Source organism: Zea mays, chromosome 1, assembly GCF_902167145.1.
Source record: "Zea mays cultivar B73 chromosome 1, Zm-B73-REFERENCE-NAM-5.0, whole genome shotgun sequence".
Lineage (NCBI taxonomy): Eukaryota > Viridiplantae > Streptophyta > Magnoliopsida > Poales > Poaceae > Zea > Zea mays.
In genome coordinates, this window is record NC_050096.1 from 305,514,170 (window position 1) to 305,539,082 (window position 24,913).

Sequence of the window (24,913 nt, forward strand, 5' to 3'; positions counted from 1 at the left end):
ATGAGAGATGAACGCTACGAAGGAATACAAGATATCTGGGGATCACCTTTCATCGAATGCTTAAACCAGATCTTCAACTCAGTTTTAAATTTGGGTCGATTATGATCTCGTTATGCTACTTATATTATACGAACTATGCATCTGCTAGCTACTCACTGAGCAATGTCACACGCCTAAGAACCCCCACCATAACAACATGCCTGGAAAGCAACACCTCTGATTAGAATTTGTACTCTGAACAAGAACTTCTAGGTAGAAATAGAATCGTACGGAGTATACCATTGTTGTTATGTAGATGTCCGAGCTTCCTCAGTTTGCAATAACAATGTCATCCCTCATGAGGGGCTAATACTCATTAGGTATTTCAGCCCCCGCCTGCACATGTAGTTCTCTGACAGAGGATTTGAGAGGAGGGCCACTGGGTCAGGGACATGCCACAGTGCCACACCTACACGGTTGCTCCTTAATTCTGAAATGGTGAGCACCTTAGAAGTTAGGAGAGTAGATTCACAAACTCAGTACGCATGGATTATGCGCCAATGAACAAGATCCATTTACCCACATGCAATTATCAACGCAAATGTCATTTCAGTGATGTTATTTCATTAAAAAATTTACAGCATAATACAATTATTACAATGATGTCAAGAATTGCTAAGAATCTACAATTGATTAGGATGGTAAATGTTGGCCCAGCTCCTGGTAATGCAGTGTAAATTTTGTCATAACAGCATTGTCAAAACAAGGAGAAATGGATCGAGGGTCCAGCAAATGCCTGCACAGTTTTAACAAATAATCAAACATAAGTTTGCATTGAACACTGAGTGAAGCAAAAGAGCATTGCTGAAATACCAAAGATAGTCAACCTTCTCCACATGTACTATGATCTCTATGTATCACCCCCAAATCCCTACACCAGTTATGCAAAAAAAACAATTGATCAACCATCAAGGAACATGTAGAACAACTTCCACAGGCAGAGGAAGAACAAACCTTTGTGTGGCCTTTGCACCTTAGACAGGTCCATAAGAAATAGTGATGTTAAGTCAGATGTGTACACCTGAAACACATTTATGTAACCCAAGTCTATAAAAGGACAAAAACCAAAGAACATATCTATTAGTGACTGGCAATGGTGCACATGAAAGGGAGGGAATGGAAAGGTGTGGCCACACAGCAAACAACAGTTAATGCACAGTGCACAAATAGGAACCATGCACCATTGCACTATTCGAGAACAAAGCAATACATATAAATTACCTGTCATATCTGTAAGGGAACTGATATGAATTGGGCCCACAAGCTCAAACAAAATTCCTCCCAATCGAAGTTGCTGGAAAATTCTAAGAAACAGTACAACACCTGCACATGCACGAATAGAAAATAAGCATTGGTTTCATGCCAGGATACATAAAAGACAAGAAAGTAAAGTCGCCCCAAGAGGTCCGGTGAAAGAGTTGTTAAATATATGAAATATCTGCACATGCACAAATAGAAAATAGGTAGTGGTTTTATGTCAGGATACATATAAAAGACAAGAAACTAAAGTCACCTCAAGATGTTAGGTGAAAGAGTTGTTAAATATAAGAAGACAGAAACCCTACATGAGACCACAATTGCTTATCCTTCCAAACTGCAATTGCTTGTCCAGGAGCGCACAGAAAGCCTACATGAGGGCGCAGTTAGTGTACTAATATGAAAATACTGATGGCATGAAGGTGAGGACGGGGATTAGGGGGGTCATACCTAGTGGAGTGGAGTCTAGTTTTATTAAAAACCTTTAAGTCATATACAAGGTTCGAATGTGGTTCTGAGTAACAGATATCAATTATTATTGTAAGAAATGTTTGAACTTTGAAGGTCGTATCAAATAATCTCCACTAAGGCACTAACGTATTCACATGACCCTGCCAAGATTGGGATCAGAGCTACCTCAATATCAGCTAAACTGAAATTTTCATCCAAGGTTGCTTTGAAGAAGTAAACTGTGATAAAAATCTGCAAAGGATATTTTATTTAAGAAATGGAAATGGACAAAACATATACAAATGTAAATGCCATGTGTAATCTCAACAAGTTAGCACATCCCCTTTTCAGTAAAACAATACAGACCATGGATTCTTCCTAGAGAGAGGTTAAAGAACAGAACAGTGGACTCACACTCATTTAGTATAGTATGTGAAATACTATCAGTCTAATAGAAGAAAAGTTTAAATGAACATGAACTATTTGACAAAATGTTAGTACACAATGATTAAATGAACAAAGAAAGGGAAAAGATGCAAATTCAATCTAAGTTTCAGAAATTACAATGGGACAGGGGAAATTTTAAGCAAATTCAATCTAATTGTTATTATAAAGAAAGGGAAAAAGATGCGACAACTTGTTCCATAATTGTTTGTAGCATGATCTAGAGCCATTAGGTAGCATGTTTGGGATGGTTTATTGTCAACAGCCTGGAATGCAGAATCAGTTCCATTCTGCAATTGGTTAACTTCATTTAATTAGAAGCACCGTGCGGAAGTTGAGTGGAATGCAGAGTCACCAATAATATTAGCTCAAAATTGTTTTCGGTGCGAGCGCGAACCAAGGTGTGTGTGTGTGGGAAGCTACTTACAGTGTTGCAAGGCTAACAGGCACAAGAAGGAAACTATCAGAGCCACGAGAAAGAAATACAAATATATGGGGAGCATCTGAATAATACTTACAGGCTAGAAAGTTTTGATAGAGAGCCCATTGAGAAAGGAAGATTCCCGTGAGGTTGTTGAAAGATATGTCTCTCCAAGGATTGTAGTTATAATACGATGAAATTCATAGGGTTAAGAGCAGTTAATCATCATACTGACAATATCATCATCCTCACTTGGACAGATCAAGTGATTGTGAATGCATTTTTAAAAAAAACATTTTCCTAAAAAAAGTTGTATCTGCAAACAAACTAATTTTATAATATAATAAATTTTAATCTCAGATAATATATTGTTAGTTAGAGTTAACTTTTTTTTTGACTTAGGACAGACGTAGAAGGGCTTAACTTTGTGGCCAGATAAAGTATGTTGCATTTTTATTTGGTGGCAATGTTATATTTTGAATATTATATCTGTGCTCAAAATTACACTTATTTTTTAATGAAGAAAACATTCAATACTGAAATAGTTTGTACAGGATCAAAAATTTCAACCACACAATACTCAAGTCGAGCTTGCGTACGAAAACAGCGGTTCAGTATGCCTTACAGTTCTGCGAGTGAACTGAGGCTTCCAAACAGTTCTCCAATTTCCTGTAACAACGAGTTGTGGCTAAGGTTGTTGCAGGCAGTGGTTCACTGCAGTTAGATTGTGCTAACCAAAAATATCATCACTGAACAAATCTCATCTTTACCAATGGAATAGTAACTTACAGGTACTCAAGCGAGACCAAATTGGATATGGAGTACGGAAGATTACCAGAGAAGTTGTTTTTCGCCAGGTTCCTGCGTTCGCTTTGGATTCAAATCTCAAGAATCAAATAGCATGAACAAAACATGTACAGGTTGGGGGCGCATTACAGATAGGTAAGGTTTGATGGCAGCTGGTAAAGAATTGAATCGTGCAAGTAGTTGTTGCTCAAGTCCCTGCAAGTTTAGAGCCGGGAGGATATGAATGATGAAAAGGACAGACCGGGGAAAGCATAGTATTTAAAAATTGCAGATAGCTGCATTAAAGCTTAATGTTTATAGTTAATTTAGTAGTATTTGGAAACAAACATGCATTGTACACTACATGATTAGATCTGACCCAAACATTAAGCTAATATCACATACAACTAAACCAAAAGCTTGTAAAATTAATGCTGATGCTTTAATAGATCTGACCTAAAAAGTATAAATGAAGATGATGATCAAAATGGCAACTCTTCAAATATTAAAATATCACATACTTGTCAATGTACATATACCAAGGAATTAAAAAGAGCAAAATATTTCTGCGATCAGAACTACTTTACTTTTGCAAGAACTGAAACCACATAAAACTTAAAATATTTTTGTGACCATTATGTTTTTCTTATCGTGCCACATAAGAGCATTATCTAGATTCTTATCTCCATTTGTGGCACTCTCAACTTCAAGGGTTTCAATATCTGCCATTAAATCAAGATTTATTAAGGCACACAAGTTTGAGGTTATTCCTATTCCAGGAAAATGTTCAGAAAAAAGGAGAAAAGAATCAAGTTCACAATAACAGAGATATAGTGTATGTATATACATTAAAGTAAACCTAGAATTTTTAGAAGCATCAACATAGTGTATGTGGAACTAAAGAAAAGCACTACTGTTATAATCTATTATGCCATATCATAGCTGAATTCTAATGCATTGCAGTTGGACACATAGATGAAAAAATATGTGAGGCGTATGCAACCAGTTACAAAGCATCAATGCTTTTTCAAGGATTCATTGAAGTTATACAAAATTAGAAGGTTTGGCACCTCAGGGAGGGCGATTCTGTGAGAAGGGGAAGAACTGCTCCTGGAGCTCCTACCCTACTCATGCTCAAGACCTGAGTGAAACCGGGTAAAAGTTAAAAATGTTAATCTATGATGATTTACCATTAGGCAGGAGGAAGCAAATTCTAAATTATCATCTTATGTCCAAGTGAATAGAAACAAAGAGGGTGTCTCTATCCAAATGAACAAAAATAAATGACATATCAAGAAAAACCCAGACACCTGGAGCACATTTACACAAAAAGTTGGTACTAACCTACAGAATATACTTAACACTACATGATAAACAAAAATAACGATCTCTTTTATTAAAGCCATCTAGTTCCATGCAATGAAATAAAATTAGAATTGATCTTGTGTGATATCTAGCAACAGCCAAAGATAGTGTTTAAGTGGCACAGACTGCATCAGCACACTGTTAGAAACAAGTTCCTCATATGCATACAATTACATCAAGGAGGGACCTCATAGTATATTACTGTTTGTGGTCCATATGGCAAAATGAGATGAACATAAAGGAAAAAGAATCATCAGACAGCAAGCTTACATAGCTAGGATTGTAGCAGGGAAGCAATACCAAGCAAAACACAAGCCCAAAAGAGAAGATACAATTAGAAACAGTATTATTTCACTTAGTATCCACCAAAATAGACCCACGAGCAAGGGAACTTGAAATAGCAATCAAAAAGTTGCTATTAAAGTCATATTGCAATATTCTTAGGAAAAATGTGGAGGAATTTCATACCAAAAGCAGTTATGCATTTCTGAAACAAACTGGACACTTTTGCAACAATATAGAATCGTATGAGCTATCATAACACAAATTTGGTACTTTGCAACTACCCCATCACATCACTTAATACCTAGCTTCCTGAATCAAACTGGGATAATCGTCAATTCTACAAAAATGGTATGATAATTTATATGCAAAGCAAACAAGATCAAGTATAGACAAAACTGACCTAGTGCTGGACCAGATGACGAGCGCAAACAGATCCAGTGATTCCCATGGGTGGCCATTCTCGCCTTACTTAGAGACCATTGTCACCTAGGACACGATGTTTTGTTCCAGCATTTAATCAAGCACTCGTTAAGCATATATTGATCTGATGTGTGTTTCTTCTATGCAGCCAATCCCCACCTAGTCAGGCACGAAACCGTGGAGGCAGATTTCGTGCTCATGGCCCGTGCTGCCCTGCGGCTTACCGTGCACGCCGCCGCTCACCTGCTGTTGGATGCACACGCTCTAAGCTCGTGCGCCACGGTGGCGCCCAAGACCCTGCTATCCGATCCAACAATCGACAGCTCCATGCTGTCCCTGCGATCGTCCAGGATCAGGTCCCCATGTTCCTCTCCTTGCGCATGGAGCTACGGCTGGCGGGGCACGGTGAAGCAAATGTGGACGCCCACAAGCAGAGCAGCGGGGCGCACCGGGCCACATGGGGCTGATCTCGGAGAACTATCCCGGGATGACGGCGGAGATCCTTATAGAATGGGACGGCGAGGGAATACGGGAAGGAAGGCGGTGCGGTGGATCTCGTCGCCGGCGAGATGAGGCTAGTAGATAGATGAAGAAGACATGGTGGCATCGACAGCGACCTCACCTGGGTCAAGTGTCGTGGCGCCGACGCAGGTGCACCTCTGCGTCCGACGTGGGATGCCACCTCTCCGGTGAAGGGGGCGGCCGCTCTGTGGCCCGAGTTAGGCTAGGGGCAGTTGGGAGGGGTGGAGCGAGAGAGGAGGGAGAGGGGAGCCAGCGAGGCGGGCGGGCCATCGATAATGGCGGACGGGCCATCGATAGTAGGTGAGAGCGGTGGTGAATGGCGCGGTCAATCCGGTATTGAAGAGGGCAAGGGAGAGGGATCCGGTGGGCGCCATGGATCTGCCATGCCGGATCCGGTGGGGAAGGTGGGAAGGGCGCGGTCTCCGGCACCATACCGAGGGATCTGGGGTTGAATTCGTTGGGCGGCATGGATGGGGCGGGCGTTGGTGACGGCTGCGGGGACGGGGCTGGTGACGGCTGCGAGATTGGCGGGGGATCCGGTGTTGAATACGTTGGGCGCCATGGATGGGGCGGGCGCTGGTGACAGCTGCGAGATTGGCGGAGGGCGGGGGCACGGTATGCTCTGTGGACGCCCTCACTGCGTTCTTAAGGTGTAGTAGAGATTTCAAACATCACTACTCTAATTAGAAACCCATTTAAATATTCAATATTTATTACTCATTTTCTTTAGTAGAGGCTAATATATAAACAAGAGTTACTTTACTTTAATTGTTTTTAAAGCATTTCTAATTTCATAGTTCATGAGAGAAATTGCTTCACTTTGGCAATTAGATTGAAGGGCTTTTAATTATTATGTTTTTAATCCTTTGTATAAACTTTTATAAATCCCAAATAAGATTTTAGGTGCTACATTTGAGGTAAAAAATCATGGCCTATACCCAACCCGTGTTAGTCCGTCGTATTGGTCGGGTTTTTTCCCCTAGATGAGTAGGGTTAGGTTAGTCGAGTCATGTGGCCATACTTAGGTCTAGCGGCGCCGCCGGCGCGACACGATCACATGGCAAACAAACAACTCGAATAGGCGGATACACCCACAACGACACGCGAGGACACGGGCGGGAGGCCTGGCTTCATCGCTTCGCTGTAGTGGCGGCCCTGAGGGTGGGGCAGAGAGGCGACTGCCCAGGCCCTGAGTTCATAGGGCTTGACCCTAAATATATACTTATATCAACCAGACTTTAATGTATAGTCTAATAGTTTAGGGACCAAATGTTGAACAGTTGACAACTAGAATGTATATATAGCTCGATGGTATTTAAACATGTTAGAGGACATTTTAAAGATAATATTATAATATATATCTAATTATCTATCTATTTATTATGTGATTTAAATATTTCTGGGTCTATATATATGGATAACGTATATATAAAAATAATTAAAAAAATCTATATTTTAAATCTTGTCCCGGGTGCTAAAATCTTAGGACCGCCCTCTTCGCTGCACCCAATCCCTTGTCCTGTCCTCGAACCGTCCGCCGCCGCGTTCAACATGGGCGACCCGCCGACGCTCAAGAGGCCCAAGCTCGAGAAGGCCGACGACGACTCCACCTACTGCCCCCGCCCGTCCTCCAATGGCGCCGCGCCCGTACGCACACCAGGCGCCACCGCCGCCATAGGGGCGGCGCCGGGTGACGACGTGGAGGAGGAGGATGACATCGCGGAGGAGGCGGTCATCGCCCTGATCGCGCACCGCGAGCGCGACGTCGAGCGCTGCAAGCTCAAGTTGCTCCACTACCAGTCTCTCGTACGCCCTCACCTCCCCTTTATGACATGACGATGAATCGATGATGATAAAGATCGATCTTGGTTGGGCAACTCAAATAAACTCCCGATGGTCGCCGCAGCTGGACACCGCGGAGATGAAGCTGGAGGAGGCGCACTCGAGGCTCGCCAGGTTCCGAGATCGCAAGCCGCCGCCAACTCGGTCGGAACCCAAGCCACCGACGCCGCCAATCCAGAGGGAACACAAGCCATCCCCGCCGCCGATCCAGAGGGATCTCAAGCCATCGCCGCAGCCGCTAATCCAGAAGGCTCCTTCGCCCGCGCCGCAGCCGTCGGCGAGGCCGCAGCTTGTCATCCCTGGGACCAGCAACCGACCGACCCCGCGCCCTGAGCCCATGCCTGGGTTGAAGAGGGCCGCCGCCCCGTCATCGTCTTCATCACCGGCGCCACCAGAGCGGTCAAGGAAAGAGGAGAAGAAGCCCAAGATAAAGATGGGTACTTACTGAATATTTACTCAAGATCCCCTGAGTAGTAGTTGTCTTGACCGTGGTTTGATCATTATTGATGTTTGATGTGCTATGCATCCCTCAGCTGTGCTTATCTGGTTTTGCAGAACAGAAGGAGCATCAGAACTTGATTCCGAGTGTTGGGAAATCATCTGCGACTGTGCTTAGATTTCAAGGCGGAAATTTGGTCTCGAGCCAACACAGGAGGAAGCTTAGGTGTCTTGAGCTATGCCCTGCTAATGATCAGCTTGTTGTTACCAGGTACGATTTATGGGATATAACTAATACTAGTAAATAGGCACCATGAATGTACCAACTGTAAGGAAAAAAAGAGCATGTCATGCACATTGAGGAGCACAAATGTGTACTTGGTAGTGTTCAGCTTTGGCGTCATTGAAATCATTTCTCCACCTCCAGAATTTTTGGGTGCCTGCATAAATACATAAAAAAAAGTTATGTAATGGCAGTCTACAAGCACCGCTCATAAAGCAAGATTACTTCTAAGTCGACTATTTGCTTGTACTTCTTCCTTAGACAAAATTTTGTGAGCAGCGCTATAGGCTGCTGGTTTATATTTGTAAACTGGGATGACGGACTAAGTTCGCAATCACTGTTCCAATATACGTGCTTAGTCAAATGAATGAATTTTTGTTTGCTTGTTTATCTCAAATTGCATGTGACAAAAGCGATTTAAATTAAACATGATTTGATAAGTTTGTTTAATTTCCAAAACTTTAATCTTATGCTTTCTTGTGATGCAGTGCGCTGGACGGATTGGTTACTTTATGGCAAGTGGAGACTAGAGGGTATGCATAATGTTACTATGAATTGTCAACATATTTTCCTTTTCATTTCCTGCTTTTTTACTTATCTTTTCAATCATATTTAAGAGATATGTTGCTAGTTTCTGTAAAGTTGTAGTGAGATATGAACTAGGTGAAGTGTACGCCCTATGCTACTTGCAAATGATCTCAGCTTAAGTGGTTATGCTTACATGATGATGGAAGAAAGAAAAACTTATATCTATCCTGAAACTTAAATTCATACTTTCTATAAGCCTTAACGAGTGACTCAGCAGTAGTTAATGAGAGTTTTGCTTGACAGATATTGCATTGGTTTTGTAGATTTATGCCAACAGGAGCCTTAGGCAATGCTTTATACTTGAAGCCTCACTCTCAAAATGATCATGTATTGACACTAAGGAGATAATAAATGCATACACGAGGTTGATATCAATTTTTCAGTTAAGACTGAAGTGCCCACCTTAGTATGTCTTACCTTGCCAAGTTCATTCGCACAGAATTATAAAAATCAACTCAATCTGCTTTCTTTTGTTTCTCTTGTCTCTCTTATCGCACTTTGTTGAGATTTTCTTTCATTAGCTCTTTTCTTGTCTGTCTTCTTGCACAACCAAAATGTTGTGATGCTATGGTACAACTCAAAATTCAGCACTTTTCTTGTCCGCTGGTACCCCCAGCAGGATTTTAACTTTGAAACCTTTAGTCGGTTTATTTTTTTTAAAGTTCAGTGCAGTTAGTAGCCAAAAGGGATGTGCCAACAGCCCAACACTTGGGGGATATCATTATGGTCGACAACTTCTTCAGTACATGTTAGTAAAATTTTAGTGTATTGTTTTAATGAAGGCGAACTTGGTATGGGCGCTCACATGATGGTTAATCTTAATACACATTTAACATCAGATAACCTTAACCTTCTGAATCTTGTAGAGTAGTTAGCAATCATGGGACTGGCTAGGCCCAACATGTGAGCCAAGCAGCATGGATGTCCCATCCAAGTCATGCAGCAACAGCTTGATCTTAATCTGCTAGGTTAGTTGCTTTCTTAGTGATTAGTTGCATTAGGAATATCTGTTAGTCGTGACTCGTGAGGCTATTTGAAGGAACCATGTATTCATGAGGAGGTAGGAAAGTATCAACCAATATAGTTCCCCGACTGTATTCTTCTGATCTCAAGCAGCCTACTCCACCTGGCCAGCTTTCCAGTGGATTACCTTGTCATGGCGTCATGGACTGGGAACACGACATTAAGCTTGCTTAAGTCACATGGAAAATGGTTCTGGAAATGGATAAGGTTTTAGTATAGGTACAGCCTTTAGGAAATGTATGCCTTTTAATTTATTATGTGCATGGGTATACCCATGTTTCATGTCATTACTTTTTAAAGGAAGAAGTGCTACGATGCTGCCACATGTTATTTAGCATGTCAATGTTAAGTTTGTACGTCAGTAGTGCAGGCAGTCAGGCACTAAAAAGAATGTAGTTCTCCATGATAGATGTGTTTATTGTCTGAGTACATGGTTGACTTTAAATTTTATCATTTATGTTTGTGGAAGCACACTCCTGCAGACACAATTTGTGTTAGTGAAAAAGGTAAAATTGTTGCACATGCATTTTTTCATTTTTAGCACAATTTGACAATGTAAATTATTATACTTGCAGACCTTCTCTCTCATTTCGTGGCAAAACGGATTTCTTTTCCCCAAAGCATAGATGGCCTGAAGATATAGCTTGGCATCCAGATGGTGAGACAATTTTTGCTGTATACACTGCTGATAATGGTGATTCTCAGGTTTCAATGACAAACCTTATATCAGGACAAGTAAGAACTCTGTCTAAACTTGTGCAGCCCTTTACATCTAGCTACATGGCTATCTAGATTCAGTGAGCTTCAGTATTATAACATGACTAAATTATCAAATTCTGCATATATGATTTCATATGATTAGTATCTTGAAGGGAATAATAGTTAGACGGAGGAATTTTGAGAGGTTGTTGTTTTAGTTATTCCTGTTATGTATTAACTTAATTTGGGCAAACCATAGTTAGACTTTGTTCCTTTTCTTTTGTTTTATCATGTTGTTGGCAATAATGTTGGTGTCTGAGGTGGTCCCCCTCTAATTGACCAGTCATAACTCAGTTTGGTTCTCCCAAAATTGTTTTCATCAGTGATTGTCTTCACAGCCGTTAAACTGTTCAACTGTGTAGCGTGTAGGCGTCAATGCCTTAGTGCAATATGTTGTTACGTGATGTAAAACCTTGAAAGAATTGATCCCATCATCCCTACTTTTTGGCTATACTTATATGTGCCTTATTTTTGCGAGTAACAGATAATCTACTTTCTTGAAATATTACTAAATGGTGTTCCACAATTTTTCCGCTGGACTGAAACAGAGGAAAGTTACTTTCCTACCCGAGAAGCCTCACACAAAAGGCATCATAAACGACATAAGTTTCATGCCCTGGTCTGATGTATGCTTTGTAACTGGAGGAAGCGACCATGGCGTTATACTTTGGGAAGACAAAGATGATTTATGGAAACCCAAGAGAGTGCATAAGGATTTCCATTCATCCGCTGTCATGGGTGTTGCTGGAATGCAACAGAAAAAAACAATATTATCAGTAGGCTGTGACAAGAGGATAATAGGATTTGATCTCTCTGCTGGAAGGACAGAGTTCAAGAACCTAATTGATAGCAAATGCATGAGTGTGTTAGCAAACCCATGCGATTGCAACTTATACATGGTGCAGACAGGGTAAGTGATTTAAAAAAAACGTTGTTTCTGGAATAGTGGGTCGATTTTATAGCTGTTATCTTTAACCCTTGAGTTACTTTTAACCTACTCTTGCATTACAGCTTATAAGTTCGATATACTGCTCAAGATGCAGTTTTACAAAGAAATTCGTTTGCTAATCAGGATATATAGAACCAGTAGTGCTCTTTTCATATTGGGGGTTGGTGCTTAAACAGTCTTGTTTGTTTCCTCGTGCTGACCAGGGCTCCAGGTAGACAGCTGCGCTTGTTTGATGTCAGGCTTAGGCAATCTGAGGTTCATGCATTTGGTTGGAAACAAGAGAGCAGTGAGTCTCAGTCGGCTCTAATTAACCAGTCATGGTCTCCAGATGGATGGTACATGTCGTCTGGTTCAGCAGATCCTGTGATCCACATCTTCGACATCAGGCATCATGGCCAGAATCCTTGCCAGTCTGTTCAGGCACACCAGAAGCGGGTGTTCAAAGCTGTTTGGCACCGAACGTTGCCATATCTGACCTCCATATCATCGGACCTCAACATTGGGATCCACAAATATTCATGAAACGTTTTGGGCTGATTTTGGCGCTTGGCAAATTTTTTGTTGTGGATTAGGAACCATGAAGACCTGTGAAATTTTCAGGACTTTGCATCAATCGAAGATACAGCAAATTCAGCATGCTTTCGCTGGACCTGCTTCACCATTGACTTTCTCTGTGGGAGAACCATGCAGCTCAGCAGCTGAAGAGCCCCACGGTTGGATGTTTGCGCGAGCTGACCCAAACTTTTCCACCTTTTGAGCTGCTGCTGGAGTGGTATGGTAGGCCATTCATCCGAACACTGTTTGGCTCGATGTGTTGCCCTGGTTATTTCTGGGAAGGAAACAGTCAACTATACACATTATATCCAACATATTCAGCAATGTATTCCCCCTGTCTTTTTGCAGTGAATTTGCCCTTGTTGGTTGGTTGGTTGACAGGGCATTCAGAATTTTTTATCAGCATGATTTTAGAGCAGCTAGTATAACAGTATACCAACTATATATTTTCTCTGTCCTACAAAAATTAATATGAATTTTAGCTTTGAATCAGAACAAACGGAGGGATAGAACTAGAATTGCTTCATCTTCATTATCTGTTTTTTTTTTCTTTCGAAGAACTGGAATTTGCTTCTTATCCATAGCTGTTGTAGGTGTTTCTTGCAAGCAAACGCCATCTGTGAGAGTGAACGGTAACACTTTCGTACTTCTCTCTGTATTAACTACCATTAGATATGATAATAAAGGGAAAAACACGCTAACGGCTAGTTTGTGAATATTATTTTTTAAGGGAATTCTATTTTTCTAAGGGCTAGGAGCTAGAAAATCGGAAAAGATTGGAAGGGCTAGAATCTCTTATTCAAAATTGAATAAGAAGGTGATTTTAGTCCCTCTAATCCTTTCCAGTTTTGTGGTTTTCAAACTAGCTTTAAAGGAAATTAGTTCATTTTCTCATGAAAAAATGAAAATCTCTTGGAAAAATAGGGTTCTTAAACCAGCTCTTATAAGATGTTTGGTTTGAGGAATAATCTATTTCATCATCTTCTCACTATTTTTGTTTGGTTTGTGGAATGAAATAAGTTGATTAATCATCATTTTATTTTTTATAGTTAGTTAGTACTAACATGAGTAATATAGTCATCCTACACCACCTCTTCTAGTACGAAGAACACTTTGGCCTGCTATGCTACTCAGCGTAACGTACAGTGACATTAAAGTGTCTGTCTACCAGCAGCTGTTGCTGGCCCGTTGCTGTGACTTGATACACTTGTCCGGCACAAGGATGTCGAAGCCACTGAGCGTCCACTCCGCCTCCTCGGCCCTGTCGCTGACGTATATCTCCGTGCCGACGTCGAGCGACGTCCACCGCCTCCTGGCCGGCGGCGTGCCGGGGTCCTGGTAGAAGTAGAGCGCCTGGGACATGGCGCCGACGTCGAGGTCCCACGCCCTGGGGTCGCCGACCCACCCCTGTCCCCTGGCCGTCGGGTAGCCGAACTCTCCCCACACGGGGTGCGGCAGCAGCTGCAGGATCTCCTGCGCCTGCGGGTTGCTGTAGGCGTCGCAGTAGGTGGTGGGCTGCTCCGCGCGCGCCGCGTTCCCGGGGGAGCAGTACACGTGGTAGGCGCCGTAGGGGAAGCGGGCTCCGTCGCGGCGGTGCACGCGGCTGCCGTTCCGGAAGGTGTGCCATGGCGGGCACTGGTCGATCCGCGACGGCGAGCACCACGCCGGCGTGGCCGGGTTGATGATCATCTCGCTGTACCGCGTCACGTCCGTCGCCGTGTCGCCGTCGCAGGCGCGCCCGTCGTTCTTCCAGCAGCTGCCCATGTCCATCAGGTAGAACTGGCTGTTGCGCCCGCCGCCCTGCTTCACGTCCAGGGTCAGCCGCACCTTGAAGTCCGGAGACTCCGGCACCTGCTCCCGGCCGGCGAGGTGGCCTCTCACTCGTCAGTCACATGTTCTCTGCTCCGTGTTACTTTACCACGTGCGAGACTCGCATCGCACGCAGCATATAAAGGAATGATGAATCAGAATCAGAGGAAGTGGCCGGAGCTTACTGTCTTGGTCATGCCTCTGGTGTCGTAGTGGTACCCGCCGGAGAAGCCCCTGGTGGCGTCGGACCGTAGGTACAGCATCAGCCACGGGTACTTGGTGGACGTGCACAGCTTGTGGTGGAATGCCCACCCGCCGCCGCGACCGCTCGCCGCCACATCCTTCTCCCACGTCACGGAGTAGAAGGAGACGTCGCCGGCGCCGAGACCCGCGGCGGCGTCGAGGTCGTAGGTCCCGAACAGGCCGCCGCGGAGCCGGCGGCCGGCGTCGTCCAGCGCGGTGCGGTTGTGGAACAGCAGCGGCTGGTTCATGCACCCGGCGCCGGCGGGGCACGGGAAGCGGGACGTCTGCGGGAACGGGCGCGCGGGGCGGCCGTTCTCCGGGCAGGCGGCGGCGGTGGTGTCGAGGTTGCCGTTCTTGAGCATGACCATCCAGAACTGCCACGGCGCCGGGGTGTCGGCCACCTGGCAGCGGTCGCCGAGGTACAGCTCCTTGGCCGGCGCGTAGAGGTCGGCGTCCGTGACGCGGGCCGCGCCCGGCGGGGACCCCGGGAACGGGTCGCCCGCGCCCAGGCGGTTGTCGGCGTCGCTCACCAGGTGCGCCACCGAGTACACCGGCCGCCCCTCCTCGTCGGAGCTCGTCTCTGCGGAACGGAACAGAGATCCACGCTTCCTCAAAAACCTAATCTTGGTGGCAACCCACTCAACCACCCCGGCGAAAGAGGAGAGAAAGAGATGGAATGGACGGACCGAGAAGATCGAAGCAATCGGCACCGCGGGGGCTGCCCATGCCGGGGGCCTCCTGGCCGACCTCGTTGCAGAAGTTCCACGCCTCCCATGCCACGCGGAGGCCGTCGCGCCGCATGCCGGGGTCCCCGACCGCGGAGACATAGCCGCCGTGCGTCCGGATGGCCCGTGTGCCGCACGAGAGAAGCGCGACGAGGAGGAAGGTGGCCACTGCCGGTGCCGGTGCCGGGCACGAGGGCATTTGGGCGGCGGAAGGAAAGGGAATAGTTGCTTGGTGGACAAAAGCAGCAGCTGATGCGATCCGATGCGCAAGTGCATGCACAATGTGCCGGCCGGTGGATGACGACAGCCTGCCGGACAGTGGTTGGTCTTGGTACTGCACTACTGCGGAAGAGAGGAAGGCAAAGTCTGTGGGAGTCCACCTACCGGCCCTCTTCTCCAGCTCCAATGGCGCGCCGCGTGCTGGCCTGGTATACCTGAGTCGACCGCGGCGCGGAGGGCACGGCACGGGCACAGCCCTTCTCAGCACACCCATCGCTCTACCACGTGCCTGAACTTTCCCATTCAAGAGTTCTCTACTTCATTCTCTGAACTCATTTGAACCAAGGTGAATAGAGGCATGCACTTCCGTCCTCTGGAAACTACCATTCAGAATCAGACGAGTGCAAATTTTAGACGAAGTTCTGCCAGTTAAGTTTTGCAGTCGTGAAATGTTACGATAAATATGCGCATGCTGCTTGACCAAAACAAATACAATGATGGGTCGTGACAAGATCTCTAGATTAAGGGACTGTTTGGGAACACAGTTTTTCAAAACCACGGTTTGCTGAATATCATAACACAACTATAGTATATTTTATATCACTCTAATACATCAATTATTTAGAGACACAATATTCTAGTTGTAACATAAGAAGGAAGTGTTGGATAAATGTAGGCTTGACCCAATTAATATTCACTAATAGTCAATGCTAATGACTCATTTTAAATGATATGCTATGGTGTACTAATAAATTAGCACCATATTAGAAGTTTAAGGGACAAATCAATCAACTTAAATAGGTGCATTATTGACGTATCTTTTAAGAAGTTGAGAAAATGATGAATGACATAAAAGCGCGTCGTCGCTGTCGACCAGGCGCGGGTCGTGGCTCTGGTACATCGGACCTTGATCTGAATATTCCTTTCAAATGGTTGCACATTTTGTCTGTAGTGATGACCGTCTGTTTCTAAAGGCGCGACAATCAGTTACTCTTTGGTTTCCAGTTCTAAAGGCGCGACGGGTGCGGACGATATTAGATTTTTGGGGAGCGTATTCGCGACTGCTCACGTGATTCGTTCGACCCAGCGCTGCTTCGTGTACATCCTGTTCTTCGTCGAATTCCCCGGGCGACGCGTGGTGCTGTTCTTTTTCCGGTGACCATTCGAGGGATTGCACTGCATACATCTTCTTGCATCGACTATATACGCCTACATCGAACATACAAACATGATGTCTCATGTGAATGGAGCCACTAATGTCTGGAGCATCGGTCCCTCCGCAGGGTAATTTATGTTCTTCGTATTTGTGCATGTTTTATTGTTGTTTACTGCTTATACGAGTAGTTATACACACATACATATATATGTCATCACATATATGAAATTGTTTTCTAGATTAAATTAAAACTGAAAATGGCTACATTTCTAACAACCCAAAAATCCGATACAACAATTATTTAGAGACACAATATTCTAGTTGTAACATAGGAAGAAAGTGTTGGATAAATGTGGGCTTGGTCCAATTAATATTTGTTAGGGGCCTTTTTCTCCGCCGAAGGTCCTTTAAGCAAAAATACCTTCGCCAAGACGATATGCAAGCAAATACGACATAAAGATATATGCCGAAGCTACAATTGAGAGAGCTTCGGCATGGTGGCATGCCTAAGACGAAGGATGTCACCGACTTAAAGAGAAAAAGACTACATAGTCCCTGATAACCTGTATTATGTTATAATTAGTTATCAAGGACATAATTGTAATTTTTTCCGGGCTGCGTCTCGTGCCTATAAATAGATGAACAGTACCCCCGTACTGTTCAAGCTGAATTGTAATCACTCTTGCGTCATCTTCACTTTTTTACCTTCTGTCAAGCCGAAGGTACGGATGTATTATAAATATTGTTGATATTTATTCATGTTTATAAGAATATGAATATAAATAATCTAATGACGGGTATGATTGTTTATGTTCATTTCATGTTTCATATGTATTTATTTATATTTTTACTCACTGAAATGATGAAGGTATGCCCTTCTTGACCTTCGTCTGAAGAACATATCTCTAGGGAAATAATGCTTCGAAGGGCAAAGGTCTTTAATCGTTAACAATTGTGTTGCTTTGTTCTTGGTGTATATCATCCAAGAACAAGGATCAACAATATTCAATAATAGTCAATGCTAATGACTCACTTTAAATGCTATGATGTACTAATAAATGAGCACCGTATTGGAAGTTCAAGAAACAAATCAATCAACTTAAATAGGTGGATCATTGGTGCATCTATTAAGAAGTTGAGAAAAGGATGAAAGACTGACACGCGCGTCACCGCCGGCCGGGCCAGGCCGTGGCTCCTGGTAGATCGGACCTTGGTCATTTTGTCTAAAGTGATGACCGTCCATTTCATGTATTTTGGACGATAACGAACGTCAGTTACTCATCGGTTTCCAGTTCTAAAGGTGCGACGGGTGCGAGCGATATTAGATTTTTGGTGAGCGTATTCGCGACTGCTCGTGTTATCCGTTCGACCCAGCGTTGCTTCGTCTACATCATGTTCTTCATCATCTTCCCTAGGCGACGCATGCTGCTGTTCTTTTTCCGGTGACCATTCGAGGGACTGCACTACGTACATCTTCCTGCATCGACTCTGTATGGCTAGATCGAACATACACACGAGATGTCTCGTGTGAATGGAGTCACTGATGCCTTGAGCATCGGTCCCTCTGCGTGGTGCTTTCTGTTCTTCGTATTTGTGCATGTTTTATTGTTGTTTACTGCTTATGCGAGCAGTTATACACATACATATATATGTCATCACATATATGACACTATTTTTCTGGATTAAATTAAAACTGAAAATGCCTATGTTTCTAACAATTCAAAAGCCTGATATTAGGCATTTTTCTGTTAGTGGTTTTACTGCTGCGTTAAAAACAAGTGAACCATTTGATGTGACGTTTTACAAGAGATGGCGTAGTAATATGATACTGTGGTTGACAACAATGAACTACTATCACGTCGCACAGGGGAAACCCGAATAGTTCACTCCTGAAGAGAAGAGAATGTTCGACGTTGCCGATAACCTGTTTCGAGGCACTGTGATTGGTGCTCTTACCAACAAGTATGTTGATTCATATCTAACGTGCATATCTGCAAAAGAATTATGGGATGCATTAGATGAGAAATTCGGTGTTTCTGATACCGGTAGCGAACTATACATCATGGAGCATCTGTTGACTATAAGATGGTGGAAAATCGTCCTGTAGTTGAATATGCTCATGAAATACATGCACTAGCCAAGAAACTGGAACAATTCACATGTATCTTGCCTGACAAGTTCGTGGCTGATGGCATTATCGCTAAGTTGCCACCTTCTTGGACAGACTTTGCTACCACTCTAAAGCACAAGAGACAAGAGTTTAGCGTGGCTGAGCTTATTAATTATCTTGATGTTGAGGAGAGGGCAAGAGCAAAAGACACTCGTGGAAAAGGAATTGAGGCTTTTAGTGCCAATATGGTACAAAAGAAGAATTCCAGTGCATCACGTAATAATAAAAAGAAGAACAAGAAACAGAATTCCATGAAGCCCAAGCAGACAACCACGTTCAAAAGAAGAACAAAGTAGTTGGTTGCTTTGTTTACGAGAGTACTGATCATTGGGCAAGTGTTTGTCTAGACCACAAATTTAAGCAAGAGAAAATATCAGCTCAAGAAAAGAAAACAGTAAACATGGTTATTAGTGAGACTAGAGAAGGAGCATCGGGTTATGGTAATCTTTTACCTACTGTTCTTTCAGTGTGTCAATCCCCTAAGTGCTTGTTTTCTTCTTATCAGTGCAAAGCGACTGGAACCTTGCCGATGAGGAACGGATCACATGTGCGTGTTCTTGGTGTTGGTATAATCATTCTGAAGTTTACTTTAGGAAAGACGGTGCTATTGAAGAACGTGCATCATGTCCCCTCCATAAAAAAGAATCTGGTTACTGGCTCATAATTATGTCGAGATGGCTACAAACTTGTTTTTGAGTCTAATAAATGTATACTGTCTAAGTAATGGACATTTATTGGACAAAGCTATGACAGTAGATGTTTGTTCTGCTTATCTTTGCTTGATACATGCAATAAGCCTATGAACAATATTATTTCGAATGAGTCGAATGTTTGGCATTCAAGACTTTGTCATATCAGCTTTGGTTGTGTCTCGCGGTTAGCAAATTTAAATTTAATCCCAAAATTTGATTTAGTCAAAGGTTCTAAGTGCCAGGTATGTGTGCAATCTAAGCAACCTCGCGAGCCTCATAAGGCTGCGGAGGCGAGGAATTTGACATCACTAGACTTAATACATTCTGATTTATGTGAGATGAACAAAATATTGATTAAAGGAGGTAAGCGATATTTTATTACTTTTATCGATGATTCTACTAGATTTTTTATATGTATCTTTTACAATCAAAATATGAAGCCTCACGTTATTTTAAGACCTACAAAGCTGAAGCTGAAAATCAACTCGAGAGGAAAATTAAACGGTTAAGGTCTGATCGTGGTGGGGAATATTTTTCGGGTGATTTTTCTGATTTTTGTGTGGAACATGGTATTATTAATGAGAGGACACCACCATACTCACCACAACCCAGTGGGGTTGTTGAAATAAAGAATCGTACTCTAATTGATTTGGTTAACGCCATGTTGGAGACTTTGGGTCTATCTAAGGAATGGTGGGGTGAGGTGATCTTAACTGCGTGTCATGTCCTAAATAAAGTTCCCATAAAGAACGAAGAAATCACACCATTCGAGGAATGGAAAAAGAAGAAATTAAATATCTCTTATTTACGCACCTAGGGTTGTTTGGCTAAAGTGAGTGTGCCAATTAATAAGAAGTGCAAATTAGGATAAAAAATTGTCGATTGTGTTTTACTTGGGTATGCTTTCCACAACATTGGATATATATTTTTAATTATAAACTCTGGAGTACCGGATATGTTGGTTGGTACAATTACAGAGTCCAGAGATGCTACGTTTTTGGACGAATTTCCTACGAAAATTACACATGATATGTCTAATAATGAACCAACGATACACCATGAGCATTTTATTTCGGTAGAACACACTGAGGAATCCCATATACATAATCATGTGGAAGATGACAATGTATCAACTCGAAAGAGTAAGAGACCAAGGACTGTAAAGTCCTTTGATGATGATTATATTGTATATCTTGTGGATGACACACCGAGTACCATTGAAGGGACATATTCCTCTCCCGATGCTGACTTTTTGAAGGAAGCAATAAGGAGTGAGATGGATTCTATTATGTCTAATGCAACTTGGGAGGTCGTTGAGCGTCCTTATAGGTGTAAGCCCATTGGGAGTAAATGGATGTTCAAGAAAAAGCTTAGGCCTAATGGTACTATTGAAAGGTACAAGGCAAGGCTTGTAATTAATGGCTATTCACAGAAGGAAGGTGAGGATTTCTTTGATACTTATTCACATGTGGCTCGATTGACCACAATTCGTGTGCTACTTTCTTTGGCTGCCTCTCATGGTCTTCTCGTCAATCAAATGGATTTTAAGACAACATTCCTAAATGAAGAACTAGATGAGGAAATTTACATGGAGCAGCCAGCTAGGTTTGTAGCAAATGGTCAAGAAGGCATGGTGTGTAAATTATTGAAATCTTTATATGGCCTAAAACAAGCACCTAAGCAATGGCATGAAAAGTTCGATAGAACTTTGACATCTGTCGGCTTTGTTGTGAACGAAGCAGTCAAATGTGTATACTATTGGTATGGTGGGGGCGAGGGAGTAATTTAATGCCTATATGTTGATGACATTCTAATCTTAGGGACAAGTCTTGATGTGATTAAAGAGACATGACTTTCTGTCTAATAATTTTGAAGTGAAAGATTTGGGAGAAGCTGATGTTATTCTTAACATTAAGCTACTGAGAAAATGCAATGGTGGGATTATACTTGTGCAATCCCATTATGTGGAAAAGGTTTTGAGTCGCTTTGGTTTTAGCTTATGTGAACCTGCTCCAACGCCTTATGATCCTAGTAAGCTATTGAAGAAAATCGAAGGATAGCAAGGGTTCAATTGAGATATTCCCAAATAATTGGTTCACTCATGTATTTAGCTAGCGTTACGAGACCTAACATCTCGTTTGCTGTGAGCAAACTAGACGATTTGTTTTAAATCCGGGACATGATCACTCACGTGCTCTTAACAGAGTTTTGCGCTATCTAAAAGGTACTATGAGTTTAGGCATCCATTATACCGGGTACCCAACAATACTGGAGGGTTATTGTGATGCAAACTGGATATCTGGTGCTGATGAGATATATGTCACAAGTGGATATGTGTTTTCACTTGGAGGTGGCGCTGTTTCATGGAAGTCTTGGAAGCAGACCATCTTAACGAGGTCGACTATGGAAGCAGACATCATAGCATTACATACCGTTTCAGTTGAGGCTGCGTGGCTTCGTGAACTCCTTATGGATTTACCGGTGGTTGAAAAACATGTGTCTGCTATTTCCATGAAATGTGATAATCAGACTTTCATAATTAAGATAAATAGTTCTAGGGATAATATGAAGTCGACAAGGCACATAAAGAGGCATTTGAAATTTGTTAGGAAATTAAGTCCAGGGTAATAGTGTTGGATTATGTTTATATGTCTAAAAATTTTGCAGATCAATTTACTAAGGGGCTATCACGTAGTGTTATAGATAGTACATCAAGTGAGATGGGCCTGAGACCCACATAAAGGTTTATCATAGTGGTAACCTGTTCTAAATCGGAGATCCCATGAATTAGAATGGTGAAACAAGCTAGTGGTAAACTTAGAGGAAAGACCCATAATAAGGATCACTTTAGATGTATATCTTTCCTTACTGTAAGGTAGGTTGGTGTTTACACCTTAATATGTTCCAAGTGGCTTTATGAAGCAAAGATGTTGTCCTACAAAACATTTTTAGAGGAACATAGCTATATGGGTTAACTTCGAGTCATAGTTAATGAGATCTGGGTGGTCTAGATACCCATGAAAGGCTATGGAGTTTGACTTATATGCTCCAACCAGAGAGGATGCGTTCGATAATCTAGTACTGGCAAAGAGTTTAGATGAAACTCATTCCACACAATACTGTCAATTCAAGGCCTAGTCCATTTTGCAGTTGTGGTTAAGTGTAGTCTAGGCTCTAGGTGGATGCCCAACTTAATTGTCTCCATCGAAACACCAGTATATCAAACGTTTGAGATGATGAGAGCATTTTCGTGTGACTTAGCATTTGGTGGGAATTGTTGGATAAATGTGGGATTGACCCAATTAATAGTCAATAATAGTCAATGCTAATGACCCACTTTAAATGCTTTGGTGTGCTAATAAATTAGCACCGTATTGGAAGTTCAAGAGATAAATCAATCAACTTAAATAGGTGGATCATTGGTGCATTTATTGAGAAGTTGAGAAAAGGATAAAAGAATGCCACACACGTGCGCGCCGCCGCCGGCTGGGCCGTGGCTCGTGGTAGATCGAACCTTGGTTCGAATATTCCTTTCAAATGGTTGCATTTTGCGTGGAGTGATGACGCATGAAGTTATGACCGCCTGTTTCCTGTCTTCTGGCTGGTAACGGATGTCAGCTACTCTTCGGTTTCCAGTTCAAAAGGCGCGACAGTCTTTATCCATTGTCCTTCTCCCTCCTTCTAACTACCTATAAGAATGGAGAGGGAGGACTCTCTTCCGGTCACGCGCGATCTCACACACACGTTGCAAACAGCACGTGCCTGCCCCATCTTCTGCGAGCACAGAGAGAGTGGGAGAGCAGGCCTCCGAAATCGCCATCCACAGAGATACACTTGCACAGGTGTGTGAGCGATTTTATATTTTTGGGGAGGGTATTCGCGACTGCTCGCGTGATCCGTTCGACCCAGCGTTGCTTCGTCTACATCATGTTGTTCATCGTCTTCCCTGGGGCGACGAGTGCTGCTGTTCTTTTTTTGGAGACCGTTTGAGGGACTGGACTACGTACATCTACCTGCATCGACTATGTACGGCTACATCGAACATACACACGAGATGTCTCGTGTGAATGGAGCCACGAATGCCTTGAGCATCGGTCCCTCCGCAGGGTACTTTCTGTTCTTCGTATTTGTGCATGTTTTATTGATGTTTTACTGTTTATGCGAGTAGTGATACACACATGCACATATATGTCTTCACATATATGGCACTGTTTTTCTAGATTAAATTAAAACTGAAAATGGCTACATTTCTATCAGGAAGGAGAAAGGGTAAGACTGCAGTCATAAGCCAACGAAAAACTTTGGTCTAGACCAAACATTTTTAGACCTAAGAATAATGTGGTATTGGTGAAACCATGATTTAAAATACAGAGTTTATAGATGTACTCTCAAACATATTTTACTTTAGCCAAACATGGTATATCAAATACCACAGTATTACCTTAGAACTAAAAAATTACCATGTTCTCAAACACCCTCCAAGTTTTTCTAGACTCAACTCTCTCTCTCTCTCTCACACACACATATTCCTAGCACTATTTTGCTTACAATTTAAATCTAAAATCATGTCACACCCGAATTTAAGGATAAATTCAGATGCATCTTATATATGCCCCAAGGTCAAGTTCTACACATACAATGACTCAATGTATAGAGACAAATGTTATAATCTTTATTACATAACGAGATTGTCTTATAAAATAACCGATAATAAAATAAATCAAAGTAAGATAACTATCTTCATAAGCGTTGTTGACTAGGAGACGATGCTTAGATCTCATAGAACTCGTCATAGTAGTCCTCTTCTGACGGTACCTGCTTTTTACGTGGTGTGATTATAGCAAGGATGATCTCCCATACGGTTATCGCTCAACAAGTGTGGGTAATAGTGTAGTGTGAGGCTTACCAAGAAAAATGGTTAATGCTGAACATTGCTTTTAATTAAGTTGATCAACTTTTTATTAGCAATTACTAAGTATAAGTATATGTCATCCCAAATAAATGAGAGATCATAAATAATAATTTCCACAATGCAAATGCATGTCAAGTTAAGTTTAATTCCATAAATACTGATGTGAGGGTTCGAGTCGCTCATGATCGTGAGCACGACTGGTATATCAGTTTTACACTCTGTAGAGGTGGCACATCTTACCCACAAGTCGTGTTCCTTTTTTTTGCCTTGGGTTGTATAGACCCTTCAACATTTCCAAGGTGATTTGGCAAGGGCACACTAAGAGGCATTTCCAAAGTTCCACTAGCATGAGAAAACTCGCTACAGTTTTAGACAGGAGGGGCGATATAGGTGTCACACCCGGTTTTAGAAGGCAAACCAAATGCGAACCATGTACGTGCTAGGATCAGCAATTCACGTACACAATAGTTACATAACTGGACATCATCACACAGTGCTCAAATAATAGTATAAAAGAAGGTATAATAGTCGATTACATCATGATGTTCGAGACATCCAAAA

General features: G+C 42.7%; 2 protein-coding genes and 1 long non-coding RNA gene across 9 annotated transcripts; 1 reads left to right on the forward strand and 2 right to left on the reverse strand.

The window, feature by feature from the left end:
- Positions 1–553: 553 nt before the first annotated feature.
- LOC103644327 (uncharacterized) lies at positions 554–7,371 on the reverse strand. Of its 6 annotated transcripts, none has more exons than XR_004855684.1 (12): positions 5,448–7,371; positions 4,468–4,538; positions 3,548–3,613; positions 3,401–3,472; positions 2,709–3,280; positions 1,933–1,998; positions 1,747–1,810; positions 1,605–1,666; positions 1,261–1,362; positions 994–1,060; positions 867–910; positions 554–775 (listed from the first exon to the last, which is right to left on the reverse strand). It is a non-coding gene; the product is annotated as an uncharacterized lncRNA (long non-coding RNA). The 6 variants fall into 6 exon arrangements; XR_004855685.1 differs by having other exon boundaries at positions 575–775; positions 853–910; XR_004855682.1 differs by having other exon boundaries at positions 2,709–3,472.
- A 123-nt stretch (positions 7,372–7,494) lies between these two features.
- On the forward strand, positions 7,495–12,753 carry LOC100273721 (uncharacterized). Its single transcript, NM_001148131.1, is given in 7 exon segments — positions 7,495–7,795; positions 7,896–8,268; positions 8,387–8,540; positions 9,041–9,085; positions 10,739–10,898; positions 11,471–11,832; positions 12,075–12,753. Coding segments are annotated over 7 exon segments (1,668 nt in total). The 5' UTR covers positions 7,495–7,540; the 3' UTR covers positions 12,394–12,753.
- Positions 12,754–13,437: 684 nt separating this feature from the next.
- LOC100273171 (Retrovirus-related Pol polyprotein from transposon TNT 1-94) lies at positions 13,438–15,711 on the reverse strand. 2 transcript variants are annotated; one of them, XM_008669272.2, is made up of 3 exons: positions 15,165–15,711; positions 14,421–15,058; positions 13,438–14,277 (listed from the first exon to the last, which is right to left on the reverse strand). In XM_008669272.2, the coding sequence occupies exons 1-3, from the start codon at positions 15,694–15,696 to the stop codon at positions 13,591–13,593; spliced, it is 1,857 nt and encodes a 618-aa protein (XP_008667494.1). In that variant the 5' UTR covers positions 15,697–15,711; the 3' UTR covers positions 13,438–13,590. The 2 variants fall into 2 exon arrangements, with proteins under 2 accessions (XP_008667494.1, NP_001141089.1); NM_001147617.1 differs by having other exon boundaries at positions 13,449–14,277; positions 14,421–15,441.
- Positions 15,712–24,913: the final 9,202 nt, after the last annotated feature.